The following is a 25,137-nucleotide window of genomic DNA, read 5'->3' as shown; positions in this document are numbered from 1 at the left end:
ATTATGAAAGCCTCACATACCTGATAGAAGTAAATACTTGGCGAAACACCAAGTTCCTTGATCGATCTTGATGAATTTGCCCTTTTCTCCTTCTTCTTTTCTCTCCTCCTTTCTCCTTAGCCCTAGCGTGAAATCCCAAGTTCTAAAACTGACTAAGTTCTGAATTGACCCATATTAAACTCCTAAAATCGGATTAAATAATAGGGCAGTGAAAAGACTAAAATACCCCTTATATTTCCGGATTGGACATTTCCTTAATCCAACAACTCAACTTCCAAAGGGTATAACTTGCTCATACGAATTCGGAATCGCGCAAACTTGGCGGCGTTGGAAAGATCATTCCAAGAGCTTCCCAACCATATCTGGAACTACACCTAACTCATCCTGAGCTAGTACTTATGGCCGTCTGAAGTTGACCAAAAACTCAACTTTAACTTGCTTACAATTTTCCAAATTTCCTTATACTTTCCAAAAATAACTATTTCCAGATTTTTAAACTTCTTTCTAGTTCTTTCTAGTTGTGAGATGTTACAACGTTCTCTTACAAAGTGAAAAAAATCAATACCTTTACAAGAGTACAAAAGTAAATAAAATCAAAATACAAGATATTGAGAAATTTACTTTGCGATCAAATATTTTAATTCTAACATTAGGCCAAAACCTAGACAAATGAAAGCTAAACACAGTAAAATCCAATTCGATCAAACCAAAGTATGATAAGATTATATCAATAAACAAGATCAAATAAAAATAGATAAAGTAATAAATACATAAAATTACAATTATATCAGACGACTACATTTGGAGAGGATATAGAATTATAAGACCCACACATACTAAATTTGATAGACAATTACTTTTGAATTATACGTTTTTAGCAAGAAAAAGAACTGTATAAGCATATTCACGAAAGTTAATTTGTATTTCGATTAACATTCCTTAGTTTTTGTAATAAGAATAAGGGAAAATAGAAACATAAAATAAAACAATATTTTTCTTTAACTTTGTTTGATTTGATTTGGTTTTAATTTTAAAATAAAAAGTGACATATTGTACAGTTTAAAAAAATCAAATCAATCCAAATAAATATTAATTTACAGATTTTAAGTTCTCTTGAGTTTGCATGTAAATTTAATGTAGATACTTGAACCATGCCATATTTCAACTGAACATCTGAATACAATATAGAGTATTTTCATTAGATACTTTCGACTTAAATTGTAAAAAAATTCTCCATGTATCCTTAAATACTACATAAAATATATCACATTATTTATTTGTACACATCAACATCAATTACAATAAGCTTTAGATTTACAGTTTGGGCTAACACATATAATCAAGGAGATAATATATTTTAAGTGATAAATTTATTTATGTAATAAACTCTTGAGAACACACACAATCTCTTCCTTTTCAAAATTCATAAGTCCAAAGTGTTTAATAGCAATACATTATCATATATAAACATTCATTTATCTTGAAGTCAATTAATATCTTTGTCTTTCAACTTTAGCGATGCACAAGTATGCACTCGTTTTTTTGTGATAATGGCTATATCTGCACAATCAAATTGAAGAACTTAAATGTCAATTGAAATCAAATCTATCGTAACATACTATAATTTAAGTGTCTAAATAAAATTCATCACAATTTCAACCTAATTTTTAAAAAATAAGTGTATATTCATGTTGCTTTGCCCCAATTCTTCTGCAAAAAGCCCTGATCCTTCACATTTCGTCTCCTCACTCGCACAGCGGGCCGTATCTCTGCATGCCATTTCTCCGTCAATTCAACCAATCGCTCAGTTCCTCTCACTCTCCGTGTTCACAGGTACCCTTTCTCGCTCTATGTTTTTGCTTATAGTTTTCTTTCTCTAATCATTTCCGTGCCTGAGCTTGAACAGCAACAGATGTGCATTCGTCATATGGCTGTAGTTTTTTTCTTTTTGGTGCAACTACTAGTATAACCCTAGCTATGGGACTTGAAATGGGTGTCGGTGAAATTGTGTAAAGCTCTTTAATTTGTAGTGTTTGTTAGGAGACTTGGTATGCCCTACCGAATGAGAATGATGTGTGAGATTTCGGTAACCCCGTTAATTTGGCAGTGTTGGAAAGAAATAAGCTCGAGTGAAACTGAATGGATATGTAGAACTTCAACTAGTTCGAGATGAGGTGTGGTTGATTGATTGATGAGCTACGGTTAAAAAGCCTCAATTAGTACCCTTTCTCATCCTCTGTATCTTGCTCTTTGTTTCCACTTATAGTTCCGTCTCTAAATATCTTCGTGCTTGAGCTTGAATAGCAACAGATATGCATTCGTCATATGGCCGTATTTTTTTTAAGTGTAACTAATAGTATAACCCTGGCTATGGGACTTGAAATGTGTGTTGGTGAAATTGTGTAAAGCTCTTTAATTTGTAGTGTTTGTTATTGGAAGTGTTGAAAGAAATATGCTCAAGTGAAACTGAATGGATGTGTAGGACTTCAACTAGTTCGAGATGAGGTGTGGTTGATTTATTGATGAGCTACGGTTAGAAAGGCTCAATTATTACCCTTTCTCATTCTCTCTATCATGCTTTATGGTTCCTCTTGTAGTTTTTTCTCTCTATTCAGTGCCCAACATCTCCAAGCTTGAATTTGAATGGCAACATATATACATTCGTCATATGCCCCTTGCTTTTTTTTTTTAGTATAACTACTATAACCCTAGCTATGGGACTTGAAATGGGTGTTGGTGAAATTGTGTAAAGCTCTTTAATTTGTAGTGTTTGTTAGGAGACCTGGTACCGAATGAGAATGATGTGTAAGATTTTGGAAACCCCCTTAATTTGCCAGTGTTGGAATGAAATAAGCTTGAGTGAAGTTGAATGGACATGTAGGACTCCAACTAGTTTGAGATGAGGGGTAGATTGATTGATTGATGAGCTACCATAAAAAAGTCTCAATTAGTACCCTTTTCCTCACTCTCCCTACTTGCTCTATGTTTCCACTTATAGTTCTGTCTCTAAACATCTCCATGCTTGAGCTTGAATAGCAACAGATATGCATTCGTCATATGGCCATAGTTTTTTTAGTATAAGTACTATAACCCTAGCTATGGGACTTGAAATAGGTGTTGGTCAAATTAGGTAAAGCTCTTTAATTTGTTGTGTTTGTTAGGCCTTGGTATGCCCTACCAAATGAGAATGATGTGAAAAGATTTTGGCAACCCCCTTAATTGCTAGTGTTGGAAGAAATAAGCTCGAATGAAACGGAATGGACCTGTAGGACTCCAACTAGTTCGAGATGAAGCGTAGTTGATTGATTGATGAGCTATGGTAAAAAAAAGCTCAATTAGTTTCTTTTCATATCCACATAAAAGATTTAAGTTCACTTACTTAGCACTGTTCATGTAACATGACAGTAGTAATTGATTTGCTTGAGTTGAGGGTCTTCCCGAAATAGCCTCTCTACCTCAGAGAGGTAGTGGTAAGGCCTGCGTACACTCTACCCTTCCTAGACCTCACTTTGTGGGATTTCATTAGGTTTGTTGTTGTTGTATAATATAAGAATAAACTGGAATAGAGCAGAAGGACTCATGTAGCCGACCTGAATGGTGTCGAGGAATAAAATATTTTGTATGGAAATTTATATTTAAATTCACAGCATATTTTGAATTGATGTAGAGAAAAAAGAGGGATTGAAGAATTAAATATCAGATGTGGAGGTTTTTTTTGTATTTCACTTGCTTAGTACTGTTAATTTCTATGCCGTTTAACTGGACTAAAACGGCGCCCTAACCACATCTCTTTTTGTTATATGTTACATGCTTTATGTTGCATGTCTAAGCCATATTCCTTTATGGATCTCAAAGCTATATGTATGCTATTAATGAAAGTGATACAAGTAATTTCAAATTGTTCAGTAATGGAACAAAATGATCCCCAATACACCTATGGTGTGACCTAGTTGTCAATAAAGTGGGTGCAAACCTGGGAGACCATGGTTCAAGTCTCAATAGAGACAAACACCGCTATTGATTTCTTCCCATTTGCCTAAGCTTCCGTCGACAGAGTTACCAATACTTGTGTTGGTGGAGGTAACATCTACGTGATATAATAGTCGATGTGCATGCAAGCTAACCCGGACATCATCATTATGAAATATGGGTCCAAATAGAAGGAATTGACATAGAGAACTGGTACAGTTGACCTCATCTAGTGCAAAGTTGAGGCTCAGTTATTTTTTTGGTGAATTAATTAAATTATATTAGAACATCAAGGAGATGCAATGGTTACAACTAAAATCAAAGTTGCTTCAAACATGAAAATAACATGAAGCTAACTGTGCAAAAACCTGTAAAGCAGCCAAAAAGATAAACCCCCTTAAACCCTACTGTGCTAGAGTGAAGGAGCTAACAAAATCCAAAAAAATTATCCATAGTTTTTACAGGGGAGAGAAGGTGCCAATTATAAAGCCTAACTAAACACCTAATCTTAATGGTTCTTATGGGATTGATATTCCATCAAAGCATTTGCAGTTTGGGGCTCAGTTAATTGATCGACTCATATGCATATAATATACAATAACAACATCATACCCAATGAAATTCCACAAGTGAGGTCTAGGGAGGGTAGAGTCTACACAAACCTTACCCCTACCTCGTAGAGGTAGAGAGGCTGTTTTCGGAGGACCCTCGGCTCGAGTACAACAAATCAAAGTGGGTATGAAATGGAAAATCGACAGTGAAAAAAAACCTAACAACTAATAATATGCATATAGTATAAAGATAATACTAACACAGAACATTATAATTGATAAATTGAATTTGAGAGAAAGGAAAAAGAGGGGGGTGGGGGGGAGGGAGGAAGTAAACTTCTGACTCTAAACAACAAAGTTAAACTTCTGTTATGCTTGTGCAGAAAATAGTGAAATGAAACCCTTGAGAAAATATTTTCCCACTCTACTAAGTGAAATTTCTTTCCCTCCTTCCCTTCCTAAAAGAGAATTCTCGTTGTATTCTCCAATTTGTAATAACTCTTGCAGGCATACAAAAGAGAAATGTAAAATATGTGGTAATGTGGAAATTTGAGGGGATCAGCTTAAGTTGTGTAGGATTCCGAAACTGCAATCTTAAACTATGTACATGTGAAATATGTACCCTAAATGTTGTACATTGTGGGGTCGTTTGGTAGGACGTATTACAGAAAATAATACATGTATTAGCTTTGATATAACTAATCCCTTGTTTGGTATACTTTTTTAACATATGTATAAATAATACAAGTATTAGTTTGTATTAGTTATACTTCCTAGTTTAGTATTATCCTATGTATAACTAATACATAGCAAGCCATGTTGCTGGTGGGAGGTGACATGTATCCTGTGGAATTAGTCGAGGTGCGCAAAAGCTGTCCGGGACACCATGGTCATAAAAAAATAATCTTAGCATAACTAATCCCTACATTACTAATTCTTGGATTTCTAAGACACTCTCTTCAGTACTATTCTCATACACACTAGCAAACAACCCCCATGTGATGTAAGATGTTTGTGCCTACATTAAAAAAGGAATTTTTTCCTTTGATCAATTTTAATCAGATTTAGAAATGTAGATGGAAACACGTCACGAAGAATGTTTATTTTGTCCGCAAGAAGATAAGTTGATCAAGATGAATAAAGAAAGTTCAAAATTAGTTGCAAAACAATATTACATGTAATTTTTCTTCTTTTCTTTTGGCTATGACTGCCTCCCTCCTTCTCTAATTGTCTCTTCGAACTGTAACTAGTGTTTCCCTTTTACACAGAATGTTTACCCATATACTTTTCACTTGTATGATTGATAGCGGAATCCTGTCAAAAAAAAGTTGATTATGACAAGCATTTCATCTTCACAATTGTCAATAGTTACCATTAAATTGCAGAAGTAAAAGATAATGAGATATTGTTGAGTAGTATGTCAATGGGAATCCCTTTGTTCCCATTTTAATTTATGTTTTTTCACTTTTCAAGGGTCAATTTGGCCAATATTCTGTGTGAGTCACATCTAATTTTTCTTTGAGAATATGCTTTTAGAGACTTGTAAACTTCATGGAAACTATTATAAGTCGCATACTGTTGCATTTCAAAATGTTTTGTGAAATAGTATGAATCAGTTTAACTCTGGGAAATCGAAAGTAACCATCACGCTGCAGCAGATAGAGTGCTTGTTAAGTGGATTTGTATTTACTTTGTTGTTGCATTCCATTATTATAGAAGACCTTCTTAATCTTTTCCTGGAACTTCTCTCTCTCTTAAATTTGAAATAAAACATTTTCTTTTTATACCAAAAAACTACAAGTACATAAATTTGAAATAAAATATGACAGGGCAACCAAATAGATGAAAGCAAATTAATTATCTCAAAGAAGCAGCACTAGAGGATCACTGTTTTTATTTCTTCAAGTAATTTTAGCAGTGAAATGGCATCCCCAGCTTGGCTCCCCCAGGAAACGCAGTCTTCAAGCTCACAGACATCTGTTATGAGTTCAGCCACTGGAGAACCAACTACAAGCTCTTCAACTCCAAATGCAGATTCAACTCAGGAAGCTGCCCAAGGGAAATTTATCTCCCCTCCTGGATATAGTGTTTGTCGGGCTTCTTTCTCTTATATGAATGCTAATGTCCCTTCTGGAAGCTCTCAACAGTCATCTTCAAGTCCTGTTAGTCAATCTTTGCATTTTATGTTTTTGGAGATACAGTGGTTCATCTGGAGAGACTTCGAGTGACTTGGCTTTTGTTGCAGGTCATTCCATCAACTTCTGCAGGTTCTTCAGCATTGCTCCAACCTCCCATTCCTGGCCAGTCTGCAAATGTTGGCTCTTCATTTTCATACAACATTTCACAAACTGATAACAATTTCTCCAGTGGCCTACAGTTCTCGTCTAGCACCTTGAGGGTTAGTTTCCTTTGATTGATGAAAGTAATATTACATCATACATTTTGGCTGACATGTATTAACAGAATGGGTTACATGTATTCAGTGTTTACTTTGGGGATGTTTCCACATCTAGATGTCATACGAAGACTACTGTTTTCTATTGCGTAGCCGTGTCAATTATAGTGGCCAGTTTATGTAATGTATGGTATATTAGATCAGGTAAATGTACAATGGGAAAACTAACATTGGATCTGCTCGTGAGAAGCCTGAAGCTGAAGTGGAATCTTTCACCCTGTAGGTTTGCAATTATCAGAGTTGAAGTAAGTGAAGTTGGCTAAAATCATAGTATGTAGGATTGTGAAGAACATGCTGTGCACTTTAGGATGTGTAGTCTAAGTCCATACAGGAGAACAATATTTGGAAGGTATGCTAGGGCTGGAACAGTGGCAAATACTGGATAGGAGGTCTTTTCCTTTTTTTTTTTTAAAAAGGAAATGAGTAACTGACATGTTTTAGGAATTTCTCCTAGACACCCTTTGCATTATACCTGGGGTTTCATTTGGTTAGAATTGCATCCTACAATTCAGGAAGAACATAACTGTTGTCTACGGTGGTCAGTTTGGAAGGAAAGGAATGGTAGATGTTTTGAAAATAGATCCAATTCCATTCACAAGGTCAAATGGAATTGTATAGAGGCCCTTCAAAGTTGGGAAGAAGTTGGGGTTCTGGCAAGAAGCAGATGTAGATGGAGAATCATACCAGCCAGCATATGGTGGACAATCTGGAAGGAGAGAAATTCTAGGTGCTTTGAGAACATAGCAAATAGTATAGAACAGATCAAATTGAATTGTATCTTGATTCTCTGTTTTTGGTGTAATCAGATTCGGTCTAATGATCCTGTATCTATTATTGATGTGTTAGATTCATTATAGATATGGGATCATAGGATCTGGATTTACTTGTAAATATGCCCCTAGTACAGCCCATGCATTGATCTGTTTCTATCAATAGACACAAAGTTACCAGTTTCAAAAAAAAAATGGAATTGTATAGTATCCTTACTTTTTTGGTGTAAACAGTTGTGTATAGTTGATACAGACCAGATTGTAGATTTGATAGGAAGCTTGTAACTGACACTTTTTGGTGGTGACCAGCATGCCCTTAATGCTGAAGAATACAATCTTACCAGTTTCAAAAAAATATATCAAATTACATAGAAACTTTACAAGGACATTTGCAGATTTCTAATCTACTTAAAAGGTACCTATTGGTTTTGCATTTTAATTTGTACATCGCTTAAGAAGATAAGAGTTAACAAATCCAAAATGCTAGAAGTCCTTGTTTGCTTTATGCTTTTACCGTTCTGGTGCTATAATTTAGTAAGTTCATTTCTGTAATATATCCTATGAAGCTATGTCTATAGGTGTGATTTAGCTTTTAAAGCAGTTGGCAGCTCTGTTCAATCAACTCTAAAGACAATATGTTGCTTTCTTTCGGAATGCCCTTTGTGTTGTGTTCTATGAAGGGCTGCTTTGAAATATCTGTTACTCTTTGCTCCCTTCATCCGCTACTGTTGGCAAGTGTGAGGGCTGCACTGTTCTATTTGGAATATTGCATTGTTGAAGTCTTAATCTTGTTTAGGAAGTCTGAGTCATCATTTGTGGTGATTGACCTTTGCACTAATTATGAAAATTGTATTCATGGATTTTCTTAGGATTCTCCCTTGTCTTTGAGAGAGTGCTATTTTTTTTTTAAAGTTCTCTTTTTGCTGGCGTTGGTGCGTGTCTGACAAGACCTATCTGTTTGTGGCAGCCTGCTGCTCCTGATCATTCTGTGGATGTAAAGAATGCATCTCCTGCAGCATCATTACAGCCTCCTCTTCCTCTGGTGTCCACAAGGTTGAGCTCATTCATGTCTGGAACTGCAGCTGCTGCAGGCCCCTTGATAAGTGGTTCAAACTTGTCTTTCAATGGAGGTCCTCAGATGATGCAGACAGATCAAACAATGAAACCTGTATGTGTTACACTGTGTCTCTTGAAGTTTAAAGCATTACTTATGCCTGTTGAAGACTGGTCTAATATGTATAAACTGAACGCAGAGCATTTTCTATTTTGAGTAATTGAAACAATTGATCATGACTTCATAACTGATTGGTCTTATTCTAGTTGCAGAATAGACGGGTAGACGTTGCACAGGAAACAGGAGGAATGACTTCTGCAACTTTTGTTATGCATTCTGTTTCACAGGCTGTTCATATGAGTTCTGGTTCTTCGACAGCTGCATTTCCAACTTCTCATATGGGCTCTCCAAATATAATTAGAATGCCCCATGCACCTCAATTTCAGGTTCCAGCAGGAGTTCCTAGAAGTCCTGTTACTCCTGGTCTTGGTCCAGCTATACCTTCATCTTCCAATCTTACTGCTACAGCCTCACCCGGAGGTCCTTCTCTACCCTTAAGACCCAATGCGTCTCCTGTTCATGTTCTGGCCAATCCATCTGTTCAGCAACAAACATATTCTCCCTATTTTTCTCCAACTCCTATTGCTCCATCTCACCAGGGACCTTGGTTGCAGCCCCCACCAGTCACTACCATGCTAAGACCACCATTTCCATCATATCCTGCAGGTTTTGCTGTTCCCTTTCCTTTGTCAGCTACTGGTGCACCACTCTCTTCAGTGACATTGCCTGATACTAGACCTCCTGGTGTTGCCCCAGTGGCATCTCCACCTGGAGTGCCGACTACTGCTAGCCAGTCAACCCATGCTTCAGGGTTGCAGCCAGAGTTACCTCCTGGAGTTGGTAGGCATATAGTCCTTGTTAAGAAAATTCTTTTCTTTCAATATGCTTGCTAATTATCCATTTTTTAGTTCACAGCATATGACATTATTTTTTTCCTCCCCTTCAGACAGTGGTAAGCATGTAAATGATGCTGACACAAAACAAGGAGCTTCAACTAGTGAACAACTGGAGACCTGGACTGCTCACCGGACTGAAACTGGAGCCATATACTACTATAATTCTTTGACAGGAGAATCTACTTACGAAAAACCTGCTGGGTTCAGGGGAGAGGTAGGTATATCACTTCTCTGTCTTTGAGCTTTAAGCAGTTGCATAATTTATAGGTGTCCTCTTCATTTCAATATGGGTAATGGCAATCTAGTACTGCAATTCTCACAAGGTAATAGGTCAGGGCTATGTCTAAATGCTTTCACTAGCACACAGTACTTCATTTTTTAATTTTTTATTGAAGAGCCCGCAGCTCTTCTAGATCTTCTCTGTCTCATGAACAGGTGATCCACTTCTTGTCCTTATCTTTTGCACATGAAGCACTAACTAACACATGAAATTTTCCTCTTCCTCAAATTCTGACCCCTAAGAATTACCCCCTTGCTGCTAGCCAGCTTAAGACACGCCTTCCTAGGTAACCCAGGAATCCATACCGAGAGATGAGGAAAGTTCGCCTCCTCCCCAGTTAGTAGCTTATCATAATAAGACTTTACAATGAAGACACCACTATTACCCTCCACCTACCTCCAATCATCAAGGTTTAACTGTGAGATATTTTTTTTGTGGAGCAACTTCATCAAACTCTGGAACTCTGCAATCTCTTAGTCTTGCAAGTTCCTCCTAAACCTCAAATCTTAATGAACTTCTCCATCCACAGTTTATTGACTTCTTTGGTGATGACTATCGTAGTTTAGAGTAAGCAAGAGTTGGAACTTTTGCTGAGATGATCATTTTTTGGCTTGGATATGGTTAATTTGGCTACAGGGTTGTGCTAGAAATTTTAATTTCATTTTGTATAGTAACATTGCTAGCAAAATTTAACTACAATGATCTGTCTGTGACATAGTTTGCCACTATTTCCCCCCTCTATCTATTAAAGCTTATTGTCTTCATTATTCACACACTTTACTTATCCATGCATGTCAATTATCTTTCATAGCACATGACAATGATGTTTTCCCCTTCTGGTGCAGCCTGGCAAAGTAGCTGCACAGCCAACTCCTGTTTCATGGTAAATTTCGATAGTATAATAACTTTTTGACTTGTACTATTGTATTTTGTGCTTCTAAATAAATTCATTATATTATATTAAATGTAGTAGCATGGTGAGTGAAGATTCATATAGTATAGCCGACCACAACTTGTTTGGGACTGAGGGTAGTTGTTTATTCATGTGAATGCACCCTCAGATCTAGTGGCTTATTTTACATGGCCTGACTGCTTACGTAAATATTTGCATACATGTGGTGTTCTTCAAGTGCACAAGCAAAAATGGTGATCTATTGGAGCACACATATTGATAATATAAATATTTTACCAGAAGTTTATATGCTAATGCTGGGAGGTTCATTGAATTGTCCCTTTTTAATTTGTTTATGTTGGTGAACACTTTTGAGCTTGGTTGATAATACTGGATCCATAGCCTTTGTAGCCTATAGAAAAAGACTACCCATTAACTGTAAATGAATGATAGTGGATAATATACATACAAGAATCTGTTCGTGAGCTCAATGTACCATTGTGTTCCAGAGAAAATGTGCTACTTCTTGCATTCTCAGATTTTTAGGTTCCATGATTTATGACGTTCTGTTCATGATGCTTCTCCTTTGTTTCTTTCCCATGCCATACACAAAGTATGCATTCTAGTTCAGCGGAGACAAAAAACACTAGGCGATTCTTCCCATCTTTCATAGCTTTGGTGGACAGAGTTACCTGATACCTATTGTTGGTGGGAGGTGGCAGGTATCCTTTGGAATTAATCGAGGTTCGTGAAAGCTGGTCTGGATACCACGCTCATAAAAAAAGAAGTAAGCATTCTAGTTTCAGAATGAACATTTTAACTTGAAATCCAATGGAATAAAATTAAAATAAAGGACCATTCAGCCTGGATACGACTATGCAAAGAAAATGCTCAGCAGAAAGACAATCTTATCAAAATCAAAGAATGTTCAGCAAAAGGGTAAAATACAAGCCTCTTAGAACAGCTAGTTATAACTGACTTTTATCCTTGTTATTCAAAGCACAATGTTAAACTTCATAGTTCGGCAAGATCCCTGAGCAAGTCTTAATCAAGTGTACCTCTTGAACTGAGATTTGGCTTTTATCTGTTCTTCTCTTAGATCGACGCCAGTAATTAGCTGATACGTCAAACTTCATTACTTGCCTTTGTAATTATGTGAACAACAATATGCAAGAGAGATATCCCTTTATAATTGGATATAAAGTTAGTTTCTTCATCTACTCAATACTGGTATGGGTGTCTCTACAGAGGTTAGAAGGATGGATTACATTGAGTTGAATTCTCTCCGAGTCTCTGTCATAGAACTGATTAACAGTGGCACTGTTGAGAAGATTTGGTTGATAGTGTAGCCTAGGTTCTCGTGAAGGGGTCAGAAAATTTTGGATATGACATCAGTAAGGAGTATACTTCTCTTGGGTCATTCATGCCTGCCTGGTGTCAGAATACTACCTTGTTCTTGTCAGAGTAGAGTTGCTCCTTAGGAGTTTCAACGCTCATGTTTCATTGTGTAAATCTATTGCATGATAAGTTTATGTCGGTTTGTGTTGGATGGAAGCTTCTCTTCAAGCAAATGTTGGTTGATCTGTGTTGGTTCTTATTTGCAAGTGTCTTTAATACTGAAGGAAGCTTTACCAGCTCAACTAACTATTCTAACTTCTTCATTTACAATCAGGGAAAGGTTGGCTGGTACAGATTGGGCATTGGTTGCTACTAATGATGGACAAAAATACTACTACAACACAAAAACAAAGGTACGGTCAATCAGCTTATTCTTTTTCCTATAAAAATCTTTTGTTTTATTGGAGGTTTACACTCATTCATTTGTTTCATTTGTCATGCATTTTTTTTTTTTTTTTTGCATAGAATGGTCTGAGGTCTAAATTAGTCTATCAAATCATGTTAAGTGTTCTTTTTTCCCTTACCAGAAGTATTATCTATAACATTATCTTTGCAAACATAGTCTTAGATAAAATCTATTTGTTTGTTTCAAATAAATTCAAACCATGTATTTCTTACTTCAAATGATATAAGAAAGTAGCCCCTGCGCTTTGATGTAATGGTAAAAGCACATGATGTGTGGATTGGCTGCACATCACAAGTTTAAACCCTGCAATAATAGCCTTGTATTTAAGTGCAGAGGGGTAGAGGGATGGACATGGATTTCTCTGTTATAAAAGAGCTTTTGAAGGGATGAAGAATGACTATTTATATTTGAGGAATGACCTCCCATTCCTAGTTTATTTTTGGTGCACCAATGAAGGTTCAGTTTGTAGGGATTGGCTGTCGCACATAGAAAATTGTATTATGTTATAGATTTTCTGATATACTGCTTGTATACCGGAGATTTCCTATTATTAATAGAGCTGTTTACTTTAAATAAAAAAAGAAAAAAATATATAGGTCCTTACTGATTAACGTGAGTTGTTCATTCTAGCACTGATTACATGGTGAATTAGTTCAAAGATTGTCTATGTAGCAGTTACTTTTTCTAATGTCTTTTCTCCTTGTATGCCTTTGTACCCAGTTAAGCAGCTGGCAAATTCCCAGTGAGGTGACAGAGTTGAAAAAGAAGCATGATGCTGATGCTTTGCAGGCTCAATCGCAATCAATATTGAATGTTAACGAGTCTACTGAAAAAGGATCTGCTCCTATTAGTTTAAGCATACCTGCTGTTAGTACTGGTGGTCGTGATGCGACATCTCTAAGACCTTCATTAGTTCCAGGATCTTCTGCACTGGATCTTGTAAAAAAGAAGTTAATGGATTTTGGTGCTCCACTTGCTGTTTCTTCACCAGTCCCAGCCTCGTCAGGAGTAATATCATCTGAAGTAAATGGATCAAAAGCACTTGAATCTACAACCAGAGTTCCACAAAAAGAAAATAGCAAAGAGAAGTCAAAAGAAGCTAATGACAATGGCAATTTGTCCGAGTCCTCTTCAGATTCAGAGGACGATGAGAGTGTACCAACCAAAGAAGACTGTATCATCCAATTCAAGGTCTTTTTTGAAGATTTTGTTACTTCATAAGCAAGTCTAATTTTCTTTTTTCTTTTTCATAATTTTATGGCCTACATAAGTTTTATGCATACACAAGTACATTCATCAGTTTACTTTAGTTCTGTTTATATTTGTAGTTTATTTTGATTTTTTGTGCAAACAATTTATTTTGATACTAGTATGTTCTAGGTACTGGTTTCTAACTTGCTGTTGGGAAGAAAGTAAGACTTGGCCCATGCCTTTTCACCTACATCCTGGTGCTAGCACTAAAACCCTTTTCTTCTAAAACTTTTTCCATGACCCCTGCATCAATGTTCCTTCCAACACATGATTTGCCATGGTGTGGAAGCGATTAAATTTACACCTCCTTTTAGATATAGCGATTAAATGTTCACCATGTGTGGAGAGTGGAGACACATGTCCAACAAGAGAGACTGATAATTGATAAGATGGGAGTGCTGGACTGTAACTTATGAGAGATTGGTGATTAAGAAATCTGAATTTTAATTTTAAACCTAGCTCTACTTGGAAAATGGAGATCTCATAGGGAGGAGAATAGAATTATAGAGTGTAAATTTGGTGTGCGCTGACTTAGCTACATCATATGGGTCTTAGTGCACTGGCCTTCATCCTCCCTGCGCATGGCAGGAGGTTATGCATTGAACTGCCCTTTTTAGACTTTGAATGGGGATGCAATGTGGTGGTGCAGTGTGAGAAACATCTAGGAAGTGGTGAGAGAAATTCCGTGTTTTCATATCTTGACGGTAGGAGATGGAACTAACTATTTGTTTTGGGAAGACACTTGGCAGGTGGAAAGGCTTCCAATGGCTTCCAATCTGATACAAAATAAACTTTTTACTGTCATGAATATGTTTGTGTTTTATGATTGTAAAAGTAGCTGTACTTCACTCTTTAGGGGGTTTGCACAAGCTGAAATTGTCTCAGTTATATCCTTCTGTGGTTCTCCTTTTTTTTTTTTTTTTTTTGGGGGGGGGGGGGGGGGGGGCTGTAAGTACTCTAACAATGGTGTTTGGGCATACCATCATTTTGTCCCTTGCATTCAGTTGATTCTTTGCTTGATGAGTCTTGCTCTTTTTGGTCTAAATGTATCCCATGTGTGTGAAATTTCCAGGAGATGCTGAAGGAACGTGGAGTAGCACCATTCTCAAAGTGGGAGAAGGAATTACCAAAGATAGTATTTGATCCGCGCTTTAAGGTTTGTTGAAACTAAAGACTTTATGTGAGACTTAGTGGCCTTTTCTTCACCTCCTAAAAGACAGGTTTATCTCTATAAATCGTACATCTCCTAGACTGCAATTTATGAGTTCCATCCTCTTAAGGAATGCAGTGCTTGTTTGGGTTGTATGTGGGAACTGTAACGGGAATCCAATGCTTAGGTACTGGGTGGTTCAGACTTTGGTTTATCATCCATTTAACTAAGGTCCTCTTTTTTTTTTTGTCAAAAGCTAGCAGAAATTGAAAGATACAAACCAAATTTTAAAAATGAGATTAGAAAAGTTGTATATGTGGAGGACACCCTATCTCTAGGAAGCAGCAAGTTACACGAAAAGGTAATTTCATGTTTTGGAGCAGTGAAGAGTCTATTACAGAAGTTCTTATCATTGAGCCTTTCAAGCACTTCAAATGGCCCGTCTCCTATAGGCATCAACTTGGTCTTCCTCTTGTTCGGGAACCTCTCTTTTCGGAAGTGTACCTCTAACGCACATCTCAAATGATCAACATGCTCATCCATATCTTTACTATACACTAAGATGTCATCTAAGTAAACTACCACAAACTTGCCAATAAAAAGTTCCATAACATGATTCATCAAACGCTTGAAAGAACTATGAGTGTTAGTGAGACCAAAAAGCATCACCAACCATTCATATAGACCAAATTTGGTCTTGACTGCCCTTTTTCCGCTCATCTCTGGGTTTCATCCAGATTTGATGGTAACCACTCCTAAGATCTATCTTAGAAAAGATATATGAACCACTCAACTCATCAAGCATGTCATCTAAAGGGGATTGGCGATATTTTACCGTAATCTTGTTGATGGCACGACGATCATCACACAAATGCCAAGTCCCATCCTTCTTTGGAACTAGTATGATCGGAACCACACTTGGGCTCATGTTTTCTCTCACAGCTCCTTTGTCAAGGAGCTTCTCAACTTGTCTTTGAAGTTTCTGTATACTTGGGTTGCTTCTATAAGTCGCCTTGTTTGGTAATTGAGAACCCGGTACAAAGTCAATTTGGTGTTCAATCCCCCTAAGGGATGGCAATCCCTGTGGGAGCTTCTCGAGGGAACACATCCTCATAATCCTGCAAAAGATAAGAAAAAGGCCTAGGAAAAGAAGATGTTAATTCATTAGTATGGAAAGAGTAGTCCTTATGCATGATAAGAACCACCGGACCTTGCTCCTCAAATCTCCTTCCTAACCTCCTTTTAGCTTGATAAGAGGACCACCTTATCCCTCCCCTTAGGCTCCCTCTTTCTCTCACTCCCTCCTTAGGACTATTCTCAGTTCTCACTATTTCCTACTTCCACAACATTGCCTTTCTCCCTTAGCTCCTTCATCTTTCGATATCCCTCACTAACTCAGCTCTGATACCAATTTGATCCAAGCAAAAAATAACAACGAAACCCTAAACTAAGAACAAGACAACAAATATAGATAGATTGACACAAGAATGAAAATAATTTGAAAACCATAGCTCTTTGATAGCTAAAACATTCAATTAATGGAATCCAAAGAAGCACCTGAAGTAAATCTCAAGGGAATTGAATTCACCTCTCAAACAAGTAATAACAAGATACCTACGTGTTAAACAATGAGAACAATATCAATAATCATCAAAACTTAGGTCTAAATGAGCTATTCTTGGCTATTTATAGTTGAGGCCAACTATTACATGAATATCCAGAAGTGGCACTTCAAAAATTGCTAAAATACCCCAAAAGGCATGACTTGTGGTGGACATGTGGTCATATGTGACCATTTGCGGTCCGCACGTCGCTTGTTGCATAGGTGGTTGCACATTCAGGCCTGAATATGACAATTTCCTGCTTCTGAGATATGACCTGATGTTCGGCCATATGTGTATTATGTGGCCCGTATGACTCCTGCTCCTGCCGTATCCTGAGTTATGGTGAATATACACCCTGTATGTTGATTATGTGAACCGTACTCTGCTCCTCATGTTGAATCAGAACTCCTTCCTTCATCCATTTTGTCTTCCGAGGTGATCTTCATGATGTGGAATCCCTGGGATGGCATCAAAATGTGTTCAAGTGCCTCCATCTTCATGAGTAGTCCTTGTAGTGCTTGGAGATCCCAAGCTTGACTCCTTGTGAACAGCCTTGAGGCAACTTGACTTGCATCATTCCCCTTGATTGATATGGCTGATGAGCTTTTTGGTTCATAGATAAAGGAGATCACCACTCATACCTTCTACTAATGTAGAACAACCCAACATTGGATAAGCTAAGAACAGGATGTGACATGCTTTGACACAGTGATACCATGTTAAGAAAATGGACATTGGGTTCAAACTCAAAAGCTAGCTCATAAAATGAGGGTTGTCAATACCACATAGGGAGACCACAACCCATACCCCCAACCTATGTGGGTCATTCTAACAAAAACTCCATTGTTGACATTGATTATCTGCAAGCTAATAACTCTGAGATCACTTCAAACTAGATGGTCTATTCATGAGAAATTATAGTAATATGTATATCCTCTTCCAGGTCCAGAGCTACCATATAAGCATTTATGCATAATCATGTTACCAGTTGTTTTTATAATCTCTTATTTGTGGTGCTTTCTTCATTACCTTCCTAAATAGTGGGTCTCCCTGTCCAGGCTATTCCGAGTTACAGTGCTAGAAAAGCTCTGTTTGAGCATTATGTCAAGACACGTGCAGATGAAGAAAGAAAGGAAAAGCGTGCAGCGCAGAAGGCTGCAGTTGAGGGCTTCAAGCAATTACTAGAAGAAGCAAAGGAGGTTTATCTTGTTACTAAGCTCTCTTTAGTTCTTTTCATATGTAATCTCACAATATTCTTCTTCTAGTTTCAGTTTCAAAAAAAAATAATTCTACTGGTTCTTTCGTCACAGTGGAATATCTAATTTTTACTTGGCATGATTAAAATTTAATTTGCTTAAGGTAGTTAAATGTCTAATTTATACGTGGCAAAAGTGGGGGGGGGGGGGTTTGGTTTAAAGACAAGTTACTTTGGGATTAGTTATGCTAGCATTAGTTATCCTGATATTATTTTTTTATTGACTGTTTGGTTTGTTGTATTAAAGATAACATTCATTGCACAAATTCTAAGAAGTTTGTCTTCTCAAAAAAAATTCTAAGAAGTTTGTTTACATAAATACTCTCCATTTTATTTAGTAGAAAAAGGGTTTGAAGGATCTCATGGGTATTTGTGTCATTTCATTGTTTTATCTTGGGATAATTAATCCTGGTACTATTATTCCATCCCCTGACAAAGATAATTAACCAAGTACGTATTACTAATTCTAACTTATCCTAGGGTTAGTAACCAAACAAGGGATAGGGCAGGACTTAGTTTTTATCCCAAGACTATCTATGCTTGTCCATCATACCAAACGACCCCTAGTAGTTTAAGGTTAAATGGGGAATTGGGACGAAACGAGTATATTTTGAAAGCATTATAAACAGTTTGGTATAAAGTAATATATGATATACCTTTCCTTGGAAAATAAGCATTCACTTCAGGGCAAAGGGAATAAATTGTTTCCAATTAAAGTTGAACTTTTTATTTGAACATGAAAATTTTAGGGCTTACACTGCTTGCTGAACTTATGTCCAGGATATCAACGAGGATACTGATTATCAATCATTCAAAAAGAAATGGGGTCATGATCCACGCTTCGAGTCCTTAGATCGAAAGGAGAGGGAAGTACTTCTGAATGAGAGGTATTAGTCAACTGGTTCAATCTTTGTTTAAGTTTCACTTGCTCTCTGTCGCTTATTTCCTAATATTTTTCTCATCTTAGCCTTAATAAATGACTTGATTTTTTATTTTTGACGCACTATTTTTGTACTCCCCTCCCCCTAGTTTAAAAAAACTTGACTTACATTCCTTTTTTGTCAAATCCTAGAATACTTAAATCTAACTTGTTAAATGGACGTCTTCCATAGGATAAACTAATACTACATTATATTATTGTAATTATTATGTGAGTCCTTAGTAGCTTTAAATGTCCAGACAGAACTTAATTTTCCTGCCATCTTCCATTTGAAGTGCAGAATTTGAAAAAACAGAATCCCATATGAACCCCTGATATATTACCAAATGCCATGGGAACTCTGGAAATATGGAATTGTAGTCCAGGGATTGAGAAAGTCATATGTTTTACTAGCAATTACAATTTTCCACAATGTTTCTACCTCATGATCGAATCTCCAAAGCCAATTATGCGATAAACTAGTCCTATGAATCTTCAAGTGCTTGACACCAAGCCCCCCTGAATTCCTGTCTAAGGAAACAGTTTCCCACTTCACTTGGTTGAAGGATTTCTGTTCTCCATTCCTTTCCACAAGAAGTTCCTTTGATGCTTACCCAACCTCTTGGCCACTAATACAGGTAAGGAAAGAGGCTCATTGTATAAATAGGTATGGAACCAAACACACTATTGATGAACGAGAAGAATGAAAGTGATTGACACATGAGTTCCTAGAAGTGTAGCATTCAGGTTGCTTCGCCTAGAAGCACAGAAGCTTGTATTGCTCTCCCACAACCCCATTTTCACGGTTTAGGCTGCTCCCATTTTGCTCGCCTCTACTACGGGAATCACTTTTGTTTTCTTTTCTCCTAGCTACTAAGATGTTTCAGTTCGCCAGGTTGTCTCTTGCCTACCCATGATTTTTATTTTTTTGGAAGGGGATGGGGTGGGGTGGGGTGTTTGCACCATCTTGTGAGTGTTCCACCTTTTTTTAGTTGATGATCTAAGAATTTGTAATGGTAACGTCTACCAAAAGAGATTTCGACAAGAAGAGAACTTTATTTTTGCTTTTGCAAGTTTGTGTTGCGACTATGCTCAGTTGCTGGAGGACTAATCAACGTAGTTAACATTCTCTGATCTTATTCTTTTGCTGGTCTGGATTTGTTTTTCTCCTTTTGGTTCGTGGCAATTCTAGTATGATTTTATGTATTTCCATTTTTCTTTATAATGATCCGGTTGTTTAGGCAAGATTGTATGTACTGTGTAGGGTTCTTCAGCTTAGGAAAGCAGCTCAAGAAAAAGCTCATGCTGTACGTGCTGCTGTTATATCTCAATTCAAGTCCATGCTTCGAGAACAAGGAGATATTACTTTAAATACACGGTGGTCAAAGGTAGGTTTATATGTTGAGATGTTATGATAAGAAAATATCAATATAAGTAGTTGCCTTGGAGATATTTTTACTTGCTTGCAAATTGATTGCTTACTCTGCATTGGCATGCCTAGTTAAGATTGAAACTTGTAATGTTTATTGCTTAATTCTATATAGAGTAGTATGTGGCGCCTGCAACTTCTTAGTTTTCTTGAGTTCTGTTACATTTTAACTTCCTTTTAATTTTCTCAACAAACCTCCTTTCATGTTCTTAATACGGTGGAACATTCTGCATAACTCATGCCATGTTGAACTCCAATTCGTCTTTAAATCTACAATGCATCAAATTTATCAATAATTCCTTGACTTTGTGAAGTAAAACAAGAAGCCCATTACTTTAAATTAAGTGGCACAGGTTTATGCTGGGTAGTGTCAAAATAATTTTGACTTCCCTAAGACAGAATAGCTCATCATTTGTTTTGTTTTAAGACAGAATATCTCATCATTTGTTTTATGAAATAATAAGTTTAGTGGATCGCACTCCGAGATCAATGTTTTTTACCTTAGAAAGTAAAAATAAAGGTAGCATCAACTCGAAAGAAAGGGCGTAGTGGAATAATAGAATTAAAAATCTTGCTCTCTGGAACATTACCATTTTCAAAAAAAAATAATTTAAAAATCTTGCTCTGTGGAACTAAAATAATAGTCAAACATCTATTTGTATCCATTTGAATTAGATGATGAGTATCATGTCTGCAAATCAACAAGATAAAAATAATTTGTTCTTTGTTTCATTGTTTTATTTTCTCAATCAGTCCCCTATCATCTCTTCTTAAAACCAATGGAAGTTATGCTCGGGTTTCCAATATTCATATGGTTCTTGCAGTTTTGCCCATTTCTTGAAATGCTCATGGGGGGACAAAAACTACTTGCCCTTGTTTTGGTTTTGATGAATATTCTATATAAAGTTTAGTTTAAGTTTTTCTTTTCCCCTAAGTTGCAATTTTCTGCTGATATTAGGTGAAGGATAGCTTAAGAAGTGATCCTCGTTATAAGTCTGTTAAGCATGAAGACAGAGAGACTTTATTCAATGAGTATCTATCGGAACTGAAGGCTGCTGAACAGGAAGTTGCACGAATTGCAAAAGCAAAACATGATGAAGAGGTGAGTTCTTTTCCAACGAATACAACATTGCCATTCTACAAAAAAAGCTCTTCTTTTCCAATTTTTGTCACCTTGGTTTTCTTTGTTTATGCATTTCTTCTTTCGACTTGCCTTTTGTTATATTATTGTATGAAATATTGATTAGGATAATCCTAGTGTATTATCATATGATATCATTTTGGGTTTGTGTTCTCTCTCTCTCTCATATATATATATATACATGGTTTTCCTTTTTTGGTGGGGGAGTTAGATATCTCTTAACTGTCTTTCTAAAATATGGTTTTTAAATTTTTTCCTATTTACCTGTAACTAGTTATATACTGTAAATCTTAATGTGGAACTTAAGTGTACAGATAACACCTACGATTTGACTCTAACATGCAGCTAATTCCTTATCACCTCTCTCTTATTTACTTATCACGTAACCAGTTATGTCATAAATCTTAATTTGGCACTTAAAACATACAGATAACACCTACATTTTGACTCTTAGAGCCCATTTGGATTGGCTTAAAAAAGTAGTTTTTAGAAAGCAACTCTTTAAAGTCAAACTTAAATGACTTTTAAGTCAAAAAATAAAAAGTAGGGAGAGTCGTACTTTTGACTTTTAAGTTATTTTAAATTTGCCAAACACTCCCAAAAGTTAAAAATGACCTAAAAATAAGTTTGACCAATTTCTAAGCGAATCCTAACATGCTCTGAACATGTGGCTAATTCCTTGTCACACACCCCAACCCATCCCGTCCTCTCTCTCTTTTGACACATGCACACATATCATATATAGGGGTTAGAACTTTTAATGGCCGTTTTTAGAGAGGACAAACACTTAAAACCCTATATTCTTAATTCTCTCTATCTCTCTCTGTCTTATGTTATTTCCCATGAATCCAAATGCACCTAGTTCCTCGAAGAAAATGCTGGAATCCAATTTGAACCTATCATTGAAAGAAAATGAATTTGCGCCTAACTCAATTCCAAAAGCTAGCTCATCAAGGTGAGAATTACTCAAAACCATACAAGGAGACAACTCATACGACCAAGATGAAACTCTTAACACCTCTTAACGTGCTGCGTAGGTCACCCCTTTCGGTAGTTTATTCATTTGTCTTTATTCAATGGTTGTCTTTTATCTCTGTCGATTCTGAAGTTTTGGAAAAATTTGAATGTAGTACACGAGGTTCTAAAAGATGTTAATGGTTATCTGCCTGACTTTTTAGGATAAATTGAAGGAAAGAGAACGGGCTTTGCGAAAACGTAAAGAAAGAGAAGAACAAGAAGTGGAGAGGGTGCGGTCGAAAGCTCGTAGAAAAGAAGCTGTTGAATCTTATCAAGCCTTGCTGGTTGAAATAATTAAGGATCCTCAGGTATTATCTTGTATAGACCCCAAAACTGTTACAAGGAAATATCTTAGAACGTATGTCATGGATCATATCCCGTTACTTGATTAGACTGTTTGTCTGGATAGTCAAGAACCTTGAAACATAATTTCTGCTTCATCTTAATAAGCTCATCAGCAGTTTACCTGCCTTCATCTTAATTAAGAAACAAAATTCAAAAGAACTTTGTTTGTTGCAAAGTCCATCCATTTTTACACGGGTGGTTTGCCTTCCTAAATTTAACTGTGTTGTAAATAGCATTGCTCCTTGGTGCTCATCATTTATGTAGTTATAATTCTTGAGTTTTGGCTTTACATCTACTAATGAAGTCTGGAAGAATTGTGTTTTCTATGTGGTTAACTGTTGAAAAGGTCATTCCATTCTATTCTCTAGATGTCTATTTTCAAATTTTTGAGATATCCTTCTGCCTTGCACCCAAGGCTTCTTGGACAGAGTCAAAACCTAAATTAGAGAAGGATCCCCAAGGACGTGCAGCTAATCCTCATTTGGATCAGTCTGACTTGGAAAAGCTTTTCCGGGAACATGTGAAGGTGTTGTATGAGGTAAGATGACTATTGTCGTTCTTTTTTAAGTTAATGTTATCCTTATTATCTGCTTTTTAGGGGGAGTTGATACTTGCAAGAGTTGCTAATATTATCTAATCCGAGTTACTTGCATAACGTTGTGCAATTTCATAGAATTTGTTGTTCTATTTTTCCTGTATCTCATAGGATCAAGAAGCTCTTTTTTGTTCATATGAGATCGCAGAAAAAAAATAAGGTATATTTTTTTTATGACAAGGGAAGCCCGCAACCGCTACCCTTTGGGTGCGCATAGGATTAAACCTCCGCTCCTATGCAATAGCTCGCAAACCACATAGGAGAGGTAACCCGGGCTAGACAAGCCCGGTGCGAGGAGCTCGATCGAGAAGGCAAACCGCTTGCTTTCACTGGCAAGGGATTTCGAACTTGAGACCTCCAACATGGAAGTCCCAAGCCCAAACCACTGGGCCACCCCGAAGGATTTAAAAAAAAAGAAGGATCTTCCCTTCATCAATAATATCTTTTTTTTAGTTTGATAAAAATAAGATATTATTGATGAAGGGAAAAAACAACGGCAGTAGAAGAAGTGTACCAGAAAGTAGGAAAATTGGTTTTCGACAAAAGTCACCTGTCTTTTATACAAACAGGAACCGTGTGGGTGCACTAAGAAGCAATGAGGGGAGCAATAAGCTATTCCTCTAGTGTAAAAATCATTCTCTACTCAAAAGTTCTCCTTTTTCTCTCCCTGTAAATTTTCCACACAAGGGCTAGAAAAGTCACATCCAATGCCCTTCATCTTCTTTTCGGACTTCTGAATGTCCAACTGAACATAACTTTCTTTACCTTGCATGATATCATCGAAGACTGAAACATCCCAGTATCAATCAGATGTGATCACACACATGAAATATTTTACTTCCCTCCATCTTTCAAAATTGAAAATATTACTAATTAATTCTTAAAGCTGTAACTTACGTGTGTAAGTACAGCATTTTCCTTTCATTCTGATTGTTAGTTTGCATTATTCGAACTGACGTGTATACGAGTGTTTGTTTTGGCCCGTCATGCAGTTTATCTGTTTCATTGTTTATCAAGAAAATGGTACTCTTCTTTATTCTCATACTATATATTTTGGTTTACTAGCGGTGTGCACAAGAATTCAAAGTTTTGTTAGCCGAGGTTATAACTGTTGAAGCTTGTTCACGAGAGACAGAAGATGGTAAAACAGTTTCAAATTCTTGGTCAACAGCCAAACAACTAATCAAGGGTGATCTCAGGTATTCAAAAATGGCAAGAAAAGATAGGGAAACCTTATGGCGCAGATATGTTGAGGATATTCATCGGAGGCAAAAGTCAACAGTCGATGAAGCAGATAAGGCAAGAAGTAAAGGATCTTCTGATTCAAGGAGAAGGTGAAGCAAGCATTAATCCTCAACTATTTCTACCTTTCTCGGCCTTTCGTCTAAGATCAAGAGTAGTAATCCTCAAGGATTTTAGCTTGATCTCAGAAAGCTGAGAGAAGATAGATTTGACAGGACATTCATCTTTTAAGAGTGGCTACGAAGCGGAAAGCGGAGTACTTTTTGCCAGTTTATTTATCAATTCAAAGCCAGTGTTCAGAACTTTGTCAAAACTGAAACCTTTTCATACCTAGGTGGTCATGTTGTAGATTTGATTTCTTCTAATTCCATGTATGTTGGAATTTGAGATCACAGCCAATTCTCTTTCGTAATATTGCCTGACAAGATATGGAATACATGTTTGAATCGAATCAATCT

General features: G+C 36.7%; 1 protein-coding gene across 3 annotated transcripts; it reads left to right on the top strand.

Annotated features, from left to right (window-relative positions):
• The first annotated feature begins 1,714 nt into the window (after positions 1-1,714).
• LOC125818568 (pre-mRNA-processing protein 40C) lies at positions 1,715-25,137 on the top strand. 3 transcript variants are annotated; one of them, XM_049498059.1, is made up of 17 exons: positions 1,715-1,833; positions 6,439-6,682; positions 6,766-6,918; positions 8,713-8,913; positions 9,066-9,699; positions 9,806-9,969; positions 10,881-10,918; positions 12,600-12,678; positions 13,452-13,922; positions 15,055-15,138; positions 17,795-17,935; positions 18,772-18,878; positions 20,175-20,298; positions 21,298-21,441; positions 22,659-22,805; positions 23,258-23,380; positions 24,503-24,848. In XM_049498059.1, the coding sequence occupies exons 2-17, from the start codon at positions 6,443-6,445 to the stop codon at positions 24,773-24,775; spliced, it is 3,123 nt and encodes a 1,040-aa protein (XP_049354016.1). In that variant the 5' UTR covers positions 1,715-1,833; positions 6,439-6,442; the 3' UTR covers positions 24,776-24,848. The 3 variants fall into 3 exon arrangements, with proteins under 3 accessions (XP_049354016.1, XP_049354015.1, XP_049354017.1); XM_049498058.1 differs by having other exon boundaries at positions 1,762-1,833; positions 6,350-6,682; positions 24,503-25,137; XM_049498060.1 differs by having other exon boundaries at positions 1,762-1,833; positions 6,350-6,682; positions 9,072-9,699.

Source organism: Solanum verrucosum, unplaced genomic scaffold, assembly GCF_900185275.1.
Source record: "Solanum verrucosum unplaced genomic scaffold, falcon-dt-bn FXZP01000252.1, whole genome shotgun sequence".
Classification (NCBI taxonomy): domain Eukaryota; kingdom Viridiplantae; phylum Streptophyta; class Magnoliopsida; order Solanales; family Solanaceae; genus Solanum; species Solanum verrucosum.
This window is presented reverse-complemented; position numbering and strand designations above follow the sequence as displayed.